Source organism: Aegilops tauschii, chromosome 5 (assembly GCF_002575655.3).
Source record: "Aegilops tauschii subsp. strangulata cultivar AL8/78 chromosome 5, Aet v6.0, whole genome shotgun sequence".
Lineage (NCBI taxonomy): Eukaryota > Viridiplantae > Streptophyta > Magnoliopsida > Poales > Poaceae > Aegilops > Aegilops tauschii.
Genome location: NC_053039.3, coordinates 489,152,058 through 489,170,102, shown reverse-complemented (window position 1 = coordinate 489,170,102; position 18,045 = coordinate 489,152,058). Strand labels below are relative to the sequence as shown.

Here is an 18,045-nt window from a genome sequence, read left to right as displayed (position 1 = left end):
TCAAGTAGCCGCATGCAAAGGGCACATAAGTTCAAATAGCCGCATGCAGCACTAGTTAAAATTTAAAAAAGTTCAAATATTTTACATCCCTACATTGTTGTCCCCTTTCACCGCCCACTGATGCTCAATCAGATTCTCTTTGAGCTGCTCGTGAGTTGGTCGATGCCGAATTTGTTGATGCATTTGAATAAACTCCTGTTGGATCGCTGGAGGTGGCGGAGACGGAGGAAGAAGGGATGGGGAGCCCTACTAGATCGCCGGAGGTGACGGAGGCGCAGATTTCCGACGGGGGTGTGGCGTGGCGGCCGGGGTGGTGGAGCGGCGGCGATGGCAGGTGAGAAAGAAGGAGGATGAAGTCGCGGGGTCCATGGAGGGTTCGGGGTAGGCCTGGGGAGTCAGATTCGTACATTTCGCGTGTCCAGGCTCCTGCAAACTTCCCTCATTTTTGTCTCCATTTTGCGAAAGAAATTGCGTCCAGACCACCCCTGAGCGCAATAAAGCCGCGTTCGATGGCTTTCGTGATCCGGACAGCACGGTCCGAACGGTTGCAGAAGGTTTCCGGTCCGCCTTGCAGATGCCTAAATACTACGGCGATCACACCGAGTTCAGCAGCAAGTGTGGAAAAGCGAGAAGCTTTGGTGCTCGGCTGTCCAAAGCGATTACTTGTTTCGCAGAGGATTGCCGAGGGGAAAGGATGACAAGCAGGACGGTGGCTTTCACCCCTTTCCACAAACTTTCTGCTGAATTGCTCCTTTTGATTTCGTCTTTAAGCTCGTCAACCTTCCATTTTTCTTTCCACAGTTTTCGCAGTCAAAGCTGTGTTTGCATACTTAACGTTACGGACCGTGTATGCCTGTGGCAATGAAGAATGCAGCTAGCATGTACCGAGTGTATGAGCATGTTTGATAGTGTCAGATACCAATTTGAAGTCGAAAACATGTAACCATTTTTTGCAGGGAAAAAACACACACCAAAAAATGAAATTTCAGAATTTGAATTTGAATTTGAGCTTGCAATTCTATATGTTTATAGAATACCATCTCTTTAACATACTGTTATAAATGTTAGGGAAAACAAACTACTCCACTAAGAAATTTAAGCTCAAATTTTAAATTTCGAGTGTAATTTTGTAAGGACCTCCGAATTTTTTAAAATACACTAGGAAAACATTTATAATTTTTAACTATGTAGAAATTTGAAAAAGTCCAATAAAATTTTAAAAATCTTTGGGCACTAATGGAGAAGAGAGAGAGAGCCAAGAGGTAGGTGGGAGGAGGAAGAGCCTCCTCCTTTTATAGGTCCCTCCAAATCTAACCGAATAAACTGGGCGGTACAACCGCTCCGGAGAGCAGTACAACTGCCCGCAGCCCCATCGTGTAGCCAATCCAGCCAGAGCGGTACAACCGCCTGGCTGGCCGGTAGTACCAGCTATAGAAATATAGCTGGAACAATCAATGGGTTACTGCCCGTGTATTACTCCATATCGGAGGGACATGTCCCCTCGAGCGGTGATGAGTGTTATTTTTACGCTCATCCTATTGTTGTTTTAACCGGATTATCTTAGAAAATCGGAGGAAAACACTCTGATATTGCCGCCAATGACTAATAAATGCGAGAGATCGTGAAGTCCTTTCTTTATTTTGTTTTCACAGAAAAGAGGTCATATATGAAGAAAGTCAATCAATTAGAAGGAAATATGCAAAATGGAGACAGAAGAAAATAAATTGGAGGCGCAATACTGGATACAGAGCCAAAGACGGCGTCTGGTAGGAACGCACCCGCTCATACTAGTGGTCGTCTCCAGAATCGCAGAGGAGCATCATCGAAAACCTCCATCACCGCAACAGAAGCCATTCTCCAACCCTAGTCGCCGCCATTTCCCACCAAATCTCCATAGCCACTACCATCACCATCACCAAAACAAACCACCTCCAAGTTAGCCATACTTGTAATCGTGTATCGTATCCGGCAACCATTGTAAGACATATTATCAATAAAGCATTCAGCTTTATGTCTTGTCCAATGATTTCTTCATGCGATCCAATCGTCATGTGTGAGTAATTCGGTAAGACAATGAGTTAAGGCATAGCCTTGCAATTCGATGTATTTGTATGTGGAGTCGATGGAGTACGTGTTATAATTGCAATGTAGTTTTCTCTTGTCTCTTTCTCGTTCTTTGACCCTAGATGTACCCAGGATCGTAGAGTTTGATCACGGAGGAGTTAGGAGCAGGGAGGACGTGGAACACTATTCTGAACACCAGTGACATAAAAGTTTAGTACGGTAGAGGAAAGCCAATCCCCGGGGATACATGAGGTGTAGTCATTAAACGCCCAATGTTTTTATCTGATTTATTTTTAATAATTGAGGTAACCCCCGCGATGGCAAGGGCCTGCGGTTGCACAACTGACTCTTGATGCAGGCCGTGAATCAGTAAGACGTAATTTGGACACACACCCCATTTCTTCTCGCTGCAGGCACATCTTAACGGGTGTCTTCCGGAGCACAAATTAAGATCATGATGATCCCGGTCACAAATATATGGTTGTAAGAAACAAGTCCTCATACATATGCATGTTTTAACTATAAGTGCTTACATCCTAAGGTTATTAAGGTCTGGTTATAAAAACTAAAATTTCATTATCAGACAAAGACTTGGTAGAGCCACCGCTGTAGTAGCCATCGTCTCGTGGGTTCGGTAAACTTAGGGTTACTTCTTTGGGAAATGTCGGGAATACCTTCGTTATCAACCAGATCTCTCAAAGGGCATCGGCCAGTACATGGAGTGGTGGTGCTTCTTCAAAGTAAGAGCGGTACTACCGCCCATGTAGGCGGTACAATCGCCTCAGGTGACGACCAACAGTCTTGCTCCACAAGGGAGTGGTACTACCGCTAGGTCAAGCGGTACAACCGGGTGCCTATTTCCAGCACTAGGTAGAATTGGTTTCTCTCCTCGAAAACCGATAGGAAGGTCATGTGGATGCAATATAAATTTTGTGTACGTGATTTGAGTTCACCCGTACCTTCCAACACGGACCCCACTTAATAGTACAGATTTTCTACGACCAAAGAAATAAATGCGACAAATATGTTGTCTTTGATCTTTTCCTTCTAGAGGGGCACCTAAGCGTCTTGTGACATTTATATATGTGTGTGTAGTTCAAGTACACGATTAGTCCACAACTTGCGTTGTCATCAACACCAAAACACTTAGGGAGGGAAATGCCCTTTCCCTCGTCTCTGGTGTCTTCGGTTATTCCTAAGCACTCTCTTTACTTGTGGTCTATTTTGGTCACTTGACCTTGCAAGCATCACATTTATCTCATCATAGCAATTGATTAGGCACACCTTTATATTTCGCATGGCCTAAACTTGCTAATGGCCAAAGTAGAATTTGTAGTTGTCGCTATTCACCCTCATTTAGGTGCATCTCAATCCTTTCACAAATGGATTCAAGAATAGGGTTGTGTAACTTTATTTATGCTCAACAACAATTACACATATACTATTTTGGATTCAAGATCCAAGAAATTACAAAGTAATTCTTACAGCTAAGAATTACAATAAAATATTTTGTAGACCTCTTCTTCGTGTCCGTAATCCTTGGAAAACAATAATATTGGCAAGACTTTAGTAAAAAGACCATATTTGGACCGTAGTAGCGATATTGCCGATTGTTCATCTACATGAACTTGATTACTGATTAAAGTATTCAAAAGCCCCTTAAGTCGTTCATCTAAAAAGATGGGAGGCGTTGAGCGATTATTTGATACTGTCAAACTTTGAGAGGGCATTAAAGCCCAAGCCTCGTCCAACCCAAAAATAGAAAAGGTGGTATTTACCTATTTAAAATTTATTTATTTATTTGAATATAAAATAGCATTATTATGTCCATATTTGCAGTATAACCATATTTTTAGGCATTTTGGACTTTCAGACCAAGTCTTTAAATTCAAAAGTCGAGTTTGAGTTCGGCCTCACCATTTGCCTTCCTGTTTGGATCGTCTGGTCGAGCTGCCCATGCCCACTAAAGTCAAAGTATGTATAAGAGTTGTTTGGCTTCCATCCATACTAGCCCTACCAATACAGGGCTCGCGCATTATTTGGTGGACATTTTCACGGCCACGAGTTAGCCAACCACCCAACGAAGAAAAACTTAACGAGATAACCAAATATAGGCCCAAATACAATAAATGGCTTTCATTCAAACATGTGCCATTGCCCGTGGTCAACGCCAAAAAACAAGCACGACAGTCCCGGGTGTGATCCAAACAAACCCCAAAAAAGGCCTGCCCGTTGGCATCAACTAACATGTCAAGGAAGGGCACCGAAAGGTATCAGGTGCTCCCGTGACATCAGAGCACCTGGGCATTGGATCAGAGATCCAACGATCACAAGGAGAGCTCATGCAAAATTACAGAAAACACCCCAAGAAAATCATATAATTACAGGCAGACCTAAAGGCTAAAAAACTGACCATTGGATCCACGATCCAATGCTTTACGGTTCAAGTGCTCCCATACCATGGAAGTATGTGAGCGGGAGTACCAGATGTTTTCTGGTACACATTAAAGAGCTCTCCCTCGTGTTCCTTCTACTGTCATGACAGATGATGAATAGATCCGGGGTTATTTGAAAAAAATTAGCCAATCAGAGGAGAGCCCATGAAAAAATTCAGAAAACACCTTAAGAAATCCGATAATTACATATAACTAGAAACTGAATCAGGGACCTGGGTGAATATACTGAAAAACAAATATGTTCAGAATAAATGCCTATCTGGGATAGAGAAAAAACCTGGAGACTCCCAGTTTTGGAGCAGTCTAATGGAAGTTAAAAAATTATATTTTCAACATGTCAAGAAAAAACTGGGAGATGGGAATGAGACTAGATTCTGGGAGGATTGGTGGGTAGGATCTAAACCTCTAAAGGATCTATACCCTAGACTGTATAACATTAGCTTTGACCTCAACATTTCAGTGGCAGATGCTGTTAACAGAGGGTGGCAGGGTTTTAGCTTTAGAAGAACATTGACTGGAGAAGTGATAGAACTCTGGAATAGCCTAAAAACAAGATGTGAAGAGGTAAAGGTGCATGGGGGAAAAGATCAACCCCTCTGGATGCTTACTAAGAACAGAATTTTTTTAGTTAAATCCTTGTATTCCTTCCTGATTAATGATGGTATGGGATTTCCACACAAATTCCTATGGAAAAACAAAATCCCAGCCAAGATCAAGATGTTCTTCTGGCTGGTTACCAGAAAAAGCATTTTGACCAAAGACAATCTGATAAAAAAAGGATGGAAGGGGGGAAAGGAGTGTGTATATTGTGGAAAAGAAGAAAATATTGACCATCTTTTCTTCGAGTGTTCAGCGGCTAGATTGATCTGGGGTTTGATCAAATGTGCCTTCGACCTTAGAACTATTCCAGTTAACTCAAGTGATTACTTTGGGTGGGGGGGGGGGAGAAAAAGTTAGTCTTGGTAGGAAGTGCTGCTATATTCTGGGCTCTCTGAAAATGCAGAAATAATATTATTTTCAGATCTAAAAAGATATATTACCCAATGATATTCATTCGACTTATGTGCAATTGGATTGTTGACTGGTCGGTTTTGCAGATAAAAAAGCTGGAGCAAAAACTACTGCAGCTGGGAGCAAAACGAATCGAGCGGGTGGCAAGTGAGATATACAAGGCGACGTAGGGATGGAGACTCAGAGTTCGGCGGCTGGGAGGATGACTCTAGCAAGAATACCATCCTATTCCCCTTCTCTGTTTGCGTCGTGTAATCTCTGAACTTGTGGTAGATCGATGTCTGACGCTGGTGTAAGCGATGCAAGCCTTTTGTATTCCCCTGCTGCTAGTAGTCTTTAGCGTAGTTTAAATTTGATGCTGCTTCGAACCCGATGGCTGGACGGGAGATCGTTTTGGTTTCGTTAATGAAATCGGAGGGAAACCTCTTTCGTTCAAAAAGAAAAAAGAAAGACGCAGAGGCTACAGAGCTGACCGTTGGATCCACGATCCAACCCTCGAGCAAAAGCTCCCGAAGCACCTGACGTTTTCCGGCGAGGCCAGTGGCCGCATCTGGTTCCTCGGTCGAACTCCAAGCAGAAGAAGCGAAGTGGGACGACGGACGGCACTGAGAATCTTGGCCGGTCCAGGAAGGCGGCCCCACGAGGTGGTAGTAGTAGCAGTAGCGATGTTCTCTAGGCCCATCGAGATCGCGGGTCCCACGGGCTGTCCCGTGTGCGCCTCCCCCTCGCGGCAGCGCGTGCGCCGCTGTCGGCTCGCCCTCATCGGTTCTCCCCACGCTCCACAGCGCCGTTACTGAAAAGACTACCACTACCATCAGGCTCCTGTCACCCTAGGCTTCTAGCTTCGCTAATCCAAATCGTCGGAATTAAGCACACCCGCCACTCTTAATCTAACCTTCACGACCATGAGGATCCGAGACAAAAACTGTGGCTATACTGTCGAACTGGACCATCCAACCCAGGTGGCCACTGCATCAGCCAATCGGACGAGGCTTTGCTCACTCACTCACTCACTCACCCGCTGAATATTCATCGCACATTGTCTATTTTGTTGCTTTATTGACTCTTGTGTCTATGGCCGGCCATGGCTCCCTTTCAGCGCTTCTTTTCTTGGAACCGCACTTGGACTAAGCTCGCATGCCCTACTACTACTACTACCACCAGTGCATACGCATGGTCCAATGGAGCGACGCGACATGATGGTTCGGGCTAAGGGGAGGCAAAGAAAAGGCGCTTTCTGTTAGCCGCTGGTAACGCACAATTTGTCCGTCTCAACGCTTTCTTTCCTACTAATTATCGATGCTACCGGCTAGCATACCGGTAGGGCTGTACCTCAGGTACGGTGTGAGGATGAGATTGAGAAGAACAATGGCCGGAGCTGGACCAGTTGCTAGGCCGGGGCCTGGGCCTGCCCCCCTCTGACCACATGGAGTCCTTGACCCAAATCAAATGAGATCGTTGGTGGTAATGGCCAGCCACCGGACGGTCCACAGGAAAAATATTGCCGCTGGCTGTACAGCCACGCTTTAATCAACTATACAAGGACTGCAGCAATTCGGTCAAAAAACGTACTGCAGCAACAATTTTTATTTATTTATTTCGGCACCTCAGTGATCTGGTCAAAGTAGTCAAATACATGTCCTTTGCGGGGGCAATCAGGGCTTCAGTATGTACGCCCTGCCCCTTGCAGTACATGTGTTCAGGGGCAATGCATTTCAACGGAAATCACAGCGATTCTGCTGGGGTTTCTCAAAAGAAAATCTCCTATAGTTGACACCAAATGTCTGATTTGACTTCCTGCCTATGATCGATCGAAATGAGCATTGAGAAAAATAAGCTTGAAAAAAAGAGAGAATATGGCCAGTGACTTTTGCTTCGAGTGAACTTGTTTTTACGGTTGCTGGTAACGGTATGTGTGTGTGTGTGCGTGCGTACTGGATGGGTGGAGCCTTCTTCACCTGCTGCACGTACCAAGCCCTAGTAACTTCGAAATGAAAACGGACGTTATAGCAAGAACGGTACCTACCGTCCGTAATGAAACGAAATGACGTACACAAAGCTGGTGCTGTGTTTGACATCCTGTACCGCTGGAGTAGTACTCTACATACGTCTCGATAGAATAGAAAAAGGAAAGAAAAGAAAGCCCGGTGACGTATTCCTGTCATCGTAAAAGCTTCTCGGAGCACTCATTTTGGCTCCAAAATAAGCTTTTGCATCCATCCATTCATCCATCTCCATCCATCACGCTCCTCTCTCTCTCTCAGTGAATAACAAAGTCCAATCTTTTGCTCTCCGTTTCAGGGATATTAATTCTCTATCAGCAGATCCATGATCGCACAACCATACCCGGGCATGTAATTTATGTACAATGTGGGTGACCCGTTCCTTACTCAACCTCCGGTCCTGTCCCCTCTGCTCGGCTCAGCCGCTGCATGCCGCAAGAGCAAGGCCAGAGCGAGAGAGAGAGGGAGAGAAAGATACTCCTAGTCGGCCTGCAGTCCTAGTGTACTCCGTTGCTTGGCATGCCTCCCTGCAGTGCAGCGCAGGCCTGGTTAAAATACCACTGTGAAAGGAATCTTACATCATTCGTGTCTTGTCCCCTCCCCCTTCTCTCTTTTCCTTCTCTTTCTTCTTCAGAGAGGAGGAGAGTGAGAGAGAGGGAGAGGGACGGATGGAGACGACGGTCTGCTGGTTGATGTGTATAAAAGGGAAAGCCTGTGGCCTTTGGAGCCATGCAATGATCAGAAACCGATAGCGAGAAGAGAAGAGGAACAGGGCTCAGTGAGTGGTAGTTGGAGCTCAGTGGCACTTCAGTTCTTGAGTCACTTCTCTGACATCTAGTAATTGAGAGGTGAGAAATTAGCTCATTTCCCTCTCTTCTTTCCCCTTACGATCCGGTGCTCATCAATCTGCAATGCTCTGTTCAATCATTTTTAGGCCTTTTCAGGCTTCTTTTCTCCTTTGGGTTGTGACTTGCTTCAGAATACAGTTACTCCAGCAGAGAGATTCTCCTGTCATGAACACTGTTGTTCTTCCCCTCTTTTCCTTCTTTTTCCTCCTCTGAGTCCAGTGCCCGATTCTCGATTCCACTTCGAAAGCTCCAATTGTGTGGCTGCATTGTAGTACGAGAGATCAGCTCGTATTCTCACTTTCTGTTCAAGTTCATATCTGTATGGCAAGATACAGCGTCGTGTAGTTAGAAACAGATGGAGCAGAGGCTTATGTTCTACCTATTTCTCCATGCAGGTCCGGCGAAGAAGAAGAAGAAACAGAGCAAGAAAGGGATCGCCACAATGCCGATGGAGCAGGCCTTCATGCACTGCGACAAAGACACCCTCAAGATGGCCATGCTCAAGCACGAGGAGACTTTCAGGCAGCAGGTATATAAGATCAGAATTCAGAAGCTACAAACTTTTTGCTTTTGCCTCCCCGTCTCAAGAAGACTGTGGCCTCATGATTTGTGTACGTTGTTGCAGGTTCACGATCTCCATCGCCTATACAGAATTCAGAAGCTTCTGATGCGGGACCTCAAGAGGGAGATCAAGAGCCAGCAGAGCGGCCTGTCCGCCTCCCCCAACGGCTCCCCGGGCGCCGAGTACGACCACCACCGCAGGGCGAGCGCGCTCGACGCGTCCTCCTACGAGCAACAGTGGCAGTACGGCGCCACCCGCCGCGGCAGCCACGCGGCGGCGACTCCTCGCGCCGCGCAGGCGCAGCTGAGCCCGGAGGCGACCGACGACGAGGAGGCGGAGCTGGAGCTCACGCTCGCCGTGGGCAGCGGCGGCAAGAAACGGTACAGCGACGGGCACTGCTCCCCAGGGGAGAGCTTCTCGTCGTCCACGACGGAGTCGGACACGCTCACGGGCGGCCAGGACTGGCAGCAGGCGCAGGCGCAGCACCAGCTGGTCGGCACTGGCGCAGGCGCGGGCTCGCCCTACCACAAGCGGAGGCCGGCAGGGTTCGGCGCGGAGCAGGTGGAGGACGGCGGGGTGCAGCAGCCTTCTCCGCTGCTGTTCCACTGGCTCAGCCTACGGATGGCATGAAGCTAGCCATGGAATGGAAGGAAACCGACTGGCGTAGCTAGTGGCAGTCAGTTTGACTTCCTGTTTGTTGAGCTGTAGTAGGAGTACTGCTATGTTTCTGTGCTTTCAGCTTAGTCTTGGATCAAGCTAATCTAAAAATAATTAACATGTCGTTGAGCGTAATGTAGGAGCCACTTTCCACAGTTAGCTTTCCAGGCGAAGCTAAGCATGGTTGGCTCTCAGTGCAAGTAGTTTAATTTTGGTTTGCTTTTGTGAGTGGGTGACTTTGTCTGTTATTTTAAGGGGCAGTCTTTGGGTATGAAATCAAATTCACAAGAACTAAGAACAGAATTTCCCATCGAATGAGGATTTGTGGCTCTCGGTGCTATACCCCTATATGAATACAGCATTAAAAATAATATCAAAAAGTTCTAAAACATTCTGGAATTTTAGGATATCAAACGTGGGTTTCATTATACACCTGTGTTCAGTTTCGTGGAAAATGGATGCCAGAGGTAATCTCCGTAAAAAAAAGTCAAAACATTCCTATGTATAGAAAAGACCACGACCACCCATTCGCGACGAAATTGAAGATGGGTGTACAGTCGGCACCCAGATTTGATATCCCAAAATTTCAGAATTTTTAAAATTTCCCCGTATTTATTTTTAGTACTATATTCATATAGAGGTGCCGCGCTCCAATGCATTTCTCGTTTCCCTTTTCCTTTCTTAGGAGAATATCTGAACTTAAGACTACAGTGGTGGCCCATAAGCCCATGGACATTCGTGGGCAACATCTTAGTTGTGCATGTAACTCTTGGGGGTCCGCTATCACCTAAGGGACACTTTTGTGGTTTGAGAGAGTGCCATGTGATGCACCTGCCGCCGTCATGTGTCGCGTGCTAGCTTCTCTCTCTGAATTGTAGTTTACTTATATTTTTGTACGCGTTTTCAGGATTTAGATGAGATTTTTTTGCTTTACGGTTTTTGCCTTGTTTTTCTTAGGCTTTGGAGATTTTCTTTCTTTTTTTCAAGCACGGTTGCGCTTCTTCAAAAGGAAAAAAATGTGCTTGCACGAGAAGCACAAATTTGCTTCCATGAAAGCTCAGTTGTGTTTGTCACAAAAGAAATATGTGCTTCCAAGAGTGGTTCTCGTGAAAGCATAGATTTGCTTCCGCTGGTACATAGCCGTGCTTCTCGAAAAGGAAAAAAATCAATGCTTTCACAAGAAGCACAATTTGCTTCTACGCTTCTCGTGCGAGCACAAATTTGTTTTGGCAAGAAGTTGAAAAAAGTGAAGAAAACAAAAACGCAACCGTTCTTCCGGATTCAGGTTTTTGTCTTTCCTATTCGTTTTTAGTTGCTAGTTTTTTCGGTTATTTTTTTGGTATTCTTTCTTTTTGTTTCTAGTTTTCTGGGTATTAGGTTTTTTCGTCAAAAAAATTCGTCGAAACCTATTAGTGTGGGATCTAATTTCAAAAATCTCGACGTGAGAGGTCCAACGATGAAAACGGTGCAAAACTTAGACGCGCGATTCAAGATATAAAACGTTATGAATAAATGAATGTACGGAAAAAATGAGAAGGAACTCTCAGGTTGCGACAAGTGACGCACAAACAATGCGCCACTTGTCAGTGTGTGAGAAGATGGGGACTGACCTTTCCTAGAGATAACCCTTATGTTGGGGAACGTATTATGCAATTTCAAAAAAAATTCTACGATCACGCAAGATCTATCTAGTAGATGCATAGCAACGAGAGGGGGAGAGTGTGTCCACGTACCCTCGTAGACCGAAAGCGGAAGCGTTATGTTAATGCGGTTGATGTAGTCGAACGTCCTCACGATCCGACCGATCAAAGTACCGAACGTACGGCACCTCCGTGTTCAGCACACGTTCAGCTCGATGACGTCCCTCGAACTCTTAATCCAGTACACGGTCGAGGGAGAGTTCCGTCGGCACGACGGCGTGACGACGGTGTTGGTGATGTGATCCGCGCAGGGCTTCGCCTAAGCACTACGACGCTATGACCGGAGGCGTAAACTGTGGAGGGGGGCACAGCACACGGCTAAGAGAAATCTTGGTGTGCCCCGCCCTCGTATATAATGGAGGGGGGAGGAGGCCGGCGGCCAGGAGGGGCGCGCCAAGGGTGAGTCCTACTTGGACTCCTAGTCCAAGTAGGATTCGCCCCCCCCCCTTCCTTTCTCCACCAGAGGGAATAGGAAGGAGAGGGAGAGGGAAAGGGAAGGGGGCGCCGCCCCCTCCTCCTTGTCCTATTCGGACTCCCTAGGAGGGGGGGCGCGCGGCCACCCCCGTGGGCTTCCCTCTCTCTCCCTTAGGCCCACGTTGGCCCAACACTTCCCCGGGGGGTTCCGGTAACCTCCCGGTACTCCGGAAAAATACCCGAATCACTCGGAACCATTCCGATGTCCGAATACAACCTTCCAATATATAAATCTTTACTTCTCGACCATTTTGAGACTCCTCGTCATGTCTGTGATCTTATCCGGGACTCCGAACAAACTTCGGTCACCAAAACACATAACTCATAATACAAATCGTCATCGAACGTTAAGCGTGCGGACCCTACGGGTTCAAGAACTATGTAGACATGACCGAGACACATCTCCGGTCAATAACCAATAGCGGAACCTGGATGCTCATATTGGTTCCTACATATTCTACGAAGATCTTTATCGGTCAAACCGTAATAACAATATACGTTATTCCCTTTGTCATCGGTATGTTACTTGCCCGAGATTCGATCGTCGGTATCATCATACCTAGTTCAATCTCATTACAGGCAAGTCTCTTTACTCGTTCCGTAATGCATCATCCCATAACTAACTCATTAGTCACATTGCTTGCAAGGCTTATAGTGATGTGCATTACCGAGAGGGCCCAGAGATACTTCTCCAATACTCGGAGTGACAAATCCTAATCTTGATCTATGCCAACCCAAAAAACACCTTCGGAGACACCTGTAGAGCATCTTTATAATCACCCAGTTACGTTGTGACGTTTGATAGCACACAATGTGTTCCTCCGGTATTCGGGAGTTGCATAATCTCATAGTCAGAGGAATATGTACAAGTCATGAAGAAATCAATAGCAATAAAACTTAACGATCATTATGCTAAGCTAACAGATGGGTCTTGTCCATCACATCATTCTCCTATTGATGTGATCCCGTTCATCAAATGACAACACATGTCTATGGTTAGGAAACTTAACCATCTTTGATTAACGAGCTAGTCTAGTAGAGGCTTACTAGGGACACGGTGTTTTGTCTATGTATTCACACATGTATCAAGTTTCCGGTTAATACAATTGTAGCATGAATAATAAACATTTATCATGATATAAGGAAATATAAAATAACAACTTTATTATTGCCTTTAAGGCATATTTCCTTCACCTTAACTAGTGGATTCGCTTGGCCATAGGTCCTCTCTCTCCTAGTTGGCAGCAAATGTGAAACCCGAATCCTAAGCGCCAAATAAACTATATATAGTAGCGGGCGTACACACCTCCTCAGCCGTTCCATAGTTTCTGGGCTGCCTGCCCATTCTTTCGGCCCACCGGTTTTGCGAACCTTCTAAAAGGTTTCCACCAGTTTATTGGCTGCTTTTTTGTTTGTTTTTGCTTTCCCCTTTTTTTGTTATAAAAATTGAACATTGTTTTTTAAAATCACGAAAAAGTTCAAAACCATGAAACTTTTTTCAAATTTGCAAACTTTAGTTAAATTATGAATTTTATAAATTTGGGAATATATTTTTTCGAACACATTTCTCAATTTTAAAACTATATTTAAATTCGTGATTTTTCCCAAATTTAGGAACTTAAAAAAACCATATTCATGAACCTTTTCCATTTTCACAACTTTTTCAAAATTTATGAACCTTTTAAAATTATGAATTTTTTGAGTTCATGAGCAATTTTCTCGTTTTTTAACTTTTTGAGTTTACGAAATTTTTGAAATTTGCAACATTTTTCCAATTCATGAACTTTTCTTGACTTGATGATCTTTGAAAAAACATAAAAAAAAAATTCACGATTTTCTTCAACAATATTAATAAAATCTTACGATTTTTTTCCTACAAGATCATCTGCAGAAAAAAAAAACTAATGGGCCAAGTGAGCCGGTGAGCGAGCGAGCAATTTGCACGAAGTTTGGCCGTGACCCGCTTACATGCACGCGAGTGCCAGCTTGCTAGATGGCGCTTGTCGATGTCAAAACCGGCAGATCTCGATGTAGGGGTCCCGAGCTGTGGATCATGGATAGATGGGTAACAGGAGACAGGGAACATGGTGTTTACCCAGGTTCGGGCCCTCTTAATGGAGGTAATACCCTACTTCCTGCTTGATTGATCTTGATGAATATAAGGATTACAAGAGTTGATCTACCTCGAGATCATATGTTGTGGTATAAGACCTAAGGGTATGATGAATAATATCATAATGATCTAGCATATCCCTATCGACTAGCCTGGCCTCGGCTTATATAATGTACCAGAGGCCTAGGATAACAAGAGTCCTAGTCGAATACGCCGGTGGAGAGGAGTCCTTGTCTTGATCACCAAGTCTTGTGGAATCTTCCTCGTGTATACATCGGCTGTCCGAACTGGCCCATGAGTAAACGACCATGGGGGTCCTCGGCCCAATCCAACTGACCGGGAGACGACGTGGTGAGTACCCCCTAGTCCAGGACACCGTCAGTAGCCCCCTGAACCGGTCTTCAAGTTGGGGACGCTCCTCGATTCTTCCGAACTGTTCTTCATCTTCGGTCGTCGGTCTTGAAAACTGGTTCAAAATCTTCTCATCTTCGATCTTGAGGATCGCCGAAGTGAATCCGAAGAGTTTACACGTCGGGTATCCGAGGAGCCCCTTTAAGTTCTCGGCCTTTATCAATGTCTTGTTATTTTTTACGGCACACCTCGGGTTTGAAGTTGTTCCCGTGCGGCGGTGTCCTCTTGCATCCTAGTTCCAACGCCAGACTGTATTCGAGGTATCTTTTGCAGCCGAGCACCAACGTTGGGCTATATCCGAGCTCCAACACCGAACTGTATCCGAGCTCCAACGACGGACTATATCCGAGGTGTCATAGATCACCTTGGCTTGAAAAAGTTTGAAGGAGGTTATCCGAGCTTAATGCTGAAAAGTTCTCTATGGAGCCAGCCGCTCGCAGCCAAGCTTTATGCCGGACTGCTTCCGAGGTGATGCACCACCTCGGGCTCGGGCTGATTGTTTGCGGATTTTATTTCCGATTGATGCAATTTATTTACTAACGAGATATATAGCCAGTAGCCCTCAAGGTGTGTGTCGGCCTAAAATCCGAGATGCGCCTGAAGGATAAAATCAAACCGCTGACCCCAGTAGCCCCTGAGACTCAGGTCGATTAGTGAAATCGGCGTGAGGATCAATTCCCAGCTCGGCAGCATACTTAGGAATAGAAACGCAGTGTAATATATTAAGGAAAATAGTGATCGGCGAACAGGCCCTTGAGAGAGGGTCTTGAGAAGTTGCCGTAATATATTAGCTTGATGCCGGATAGGTTCAGATGGTACCTATTGTTGTTCGAAGACGCGCTTGTCCATAGTTCGGTCATGCCGAACACTGAGCACTTCAAATTTTCTGCATTGAATAGGCAATGCAGTAGCCCCCGAGCCACTGGTCGGGTGGCAACACCAGATCAGGGGATCGATGTGCCCCTTTAATATTTATAAATAATGAGCGCGAAGCCCAGTAGCCCTCGAGCCTTAATGTGCGCACGGGTGGCTGAATTAAGGATTGATATCCGTTTGACAGAAAATTTTGTTGTGTTTAACACAAACTTCTCAAAAAGAGAATAAAGATCTCTTAAAGGAGCTTAGAGTTGGTCGAAATCCGAGCTTGCTAAGGTAGGACCCAAGGGGTTGAAAAGATGGATTGCAGTAAATGGATTTTACTCGCAATTTTTATGTGTAATGATTCTATGTATCCAAGTACTCTACATTATTAATGCTCGGATCCGCATTGTACAAAACTTTGTTGACCGACCATCGGCTTCCACCTCCTCGGCCAGTAGCCGAGGAGTGTTTTTCCTACTTTATAAAGCCTTTATGAGGGCAAAGATTTATGACAAACAAGGCAATCCGGTCATACGGTTTTATAAACAAAGGTATGCGGAGAGATATGTTATATTGTTGTTTAACATAAGCAACGTCTTTCAAAGAAAATAGTCCCACTATCGGTTCCTTTCATTGGGTTGTCATGCTAAGCATGATCATGAAACCTCACCTTCGATCAATGCGGGAGAAAAATATTGAGGATTTAGTTTGGGGAAAGTTCCTGAACTATGTGGTCTTTAGCGAACCTAAATTTTCACTTCCATCATTGCCGACCAATTATTTCCTTTAAGATCGCTAGCTTTCGGCTTCACCCAGTCTGAGGTACTAACTCGGATGACCTGGTAGTAACAATCACAGAGATGCTCCCTTTACCGCCTAGCCGAACAATCGGGAACGTAGGGGTCAGCACAGGAGCCAGGCAACCCAGTTTGGCCAAAATCTTAAGTCAAATTGATGCATATTTATGGCTTTATAACGATAATTACGGAAGGCAGCCCTCGTATATTAAATACAAACGCCGATGATATGTTTATTTTGACTCCGTTGCGACCGTTTATCAGTTGAAAGTGGCCCATCGTCGGCTTCCACCCCCTTGTAGATGCTACGCGGGGTGTTCCCGCAATAACAAAACAACCCTTAGCCGACGTCTCGATGCCCGAAGGCGGTTGTGTTAGCGGAAACGAGGCAATCAGATATTCGGGCTTTATAACTTTCACTTAGTCATAGGAGCCTTAAACTGGGGAAGCTAGCTACGAGCCCCCGGTTAGTGTTCGGCGACAGCCGAGATCAAGCCGTAAACACTTCGGCCAATATTATGAACGGCCCGTCATTTAACACAGTCATCGGATCGCTGACCAGTTTACGCTTATTGTGACAGTCAGTTTTCGGCTTTCTCCACTGAGGTGCTTAACCATGCGAGCTGGAAGCACAATCGCAGTGGTTCTCGCTTTGCACACCTAGCCGAAAAAAGCGGAACGTAGGAGGCAAGCACAGGAGCCGGGCAACCCAACTATTGACCAAAGACACAATTCGAAACCGATGTATATATAGCAATATCCGAGAATGTTTTTGCCGAGGACTCTATGGCGTACCTTGGTTTTTGGTGGGTTCGGCTATAGTCTCAGCCCCCCGTTAATTTTTCCAATGCTTTAAAGGCGCCTGTCATTGCACTGCTCAGGACCTAGTCCTGATGTGGCGTGTGTATTGTCAACACCGAGGTGTAGTTCACCGGGAAAGATGCTGAGTTGTGGATCGAAAAAGCTCTCCCGAGCTGAATTATTATGCAGGGCACCTCGGTCATGAGGATGTCCCGCTTTCTGAAAGAAAAACATTCAAATAGCTAAAAAGTGCCATAAGCTCAGAAAGCCAAAAACTTATGTAAAAGCTTGACGTCCGAACTAAACCGAGATTTTGGTGCCAATCCGGAAATTGGTCTTAAAAAACAATTATGCTTCTGTCGTGCTTTAACATGACGCATCCGATCTCAAGACTTCAAGCGGGTCAGCCTACGGCTTCAAGCTTCTTATTCCGAAGGCGGAGTGCTTCTCCGAGGCCAGTTTAGCGAACTAAACTCGAGCGGCTTTAGAGAGAAGCTAGGCTACCCGGCTATTGACCATACACTCGAGTCGAAAAAAGGAGCGGTAGAAAAAGACTTTGCAACGACCAAGAAGAAAACACATTTACTATAATACGACTCATGTAAATTTTAAGAGCCCCAGTTAACATGGGTAAAGGGAGTTTCTTTTAACGAACAACGTGTGTGAGCATGGTCGAACCAAACACAAGTTAAAATTTTTAAACTTTGAGCATGAAACCGACTTAGCTGGTTAATGTGTTCGGCATTGATGACGCAGTCCGAGCTTGATGCGGGACAAGGTTCCATCCCCAAGCCGGTACCGAGGTGGCGGAGCGAAGAGCTCGGCACTTCGAAGTGGTGACATAGCACAGCCAATGCAGGCCGGCAGAGTGACGCCGAAGTCCCCGGCGTGGGTTAATGAAGTGATAACGAAGCCCCCAGTCCAGCCGAGGTGACGTGGTATGTCAGTACGCCGAGGTGACAACACTGCCCGACCCGGATCATTTACCCATGCACAAAAAATAGTGCGAACCAAAGATAATAGTAATAATAAATTAAAAAAATCGTAGCATAATAAATAATTTATGCAAAGTGAATAATAAAAGAAAATATGCTGTGTGCCGAACACTCAATGGGGTTGGGCTCTCTCAACGATGCCGAAGTCCCCGAGGCGACCGAACAAGTCGGTATGGCAATTCGATCAAAAAGGTGATCACGCGAGCCGATTCATGTCGATTGGGACGACGACGTCGGCTTGCCGAAGTGACCGCGTGACGCAGTCGAAGTCGATTACCTACACATGTAAAAT

At 45.6% G+C, this 18,045-nt stretch overlaps 1 protein-coding gene across 1 annotated transcript; it reads left to right on the top strand.

Moving 5' to 3' along the window:
* Positions 1-8,114: 8,114 nt before the first annotated feature.
* LOC109780199 (uncharacterized) lies at positions 8,115-9,826 on the top strand. The gene is made up of 3 exons (XM_020338779.4): positions 8,115-8,382; positions 8,778-8,911; positions 9,008-9,826. Exons 2-3 carry the CDS (start codon positions 8,825-8,827, stop codon positions 9,572-9,574), a joined length of 654 nt encoding a protein of 217 aa, XP_020194368.1. The 5' UTR covers positions 8,115-8,382; positions 8,778-8,824; the 3' UTR covers positions 9,575-9,826.
* The last annotated feature ends 8,219 nt before the right edge of the window (positions 9,827-18,045 follow it).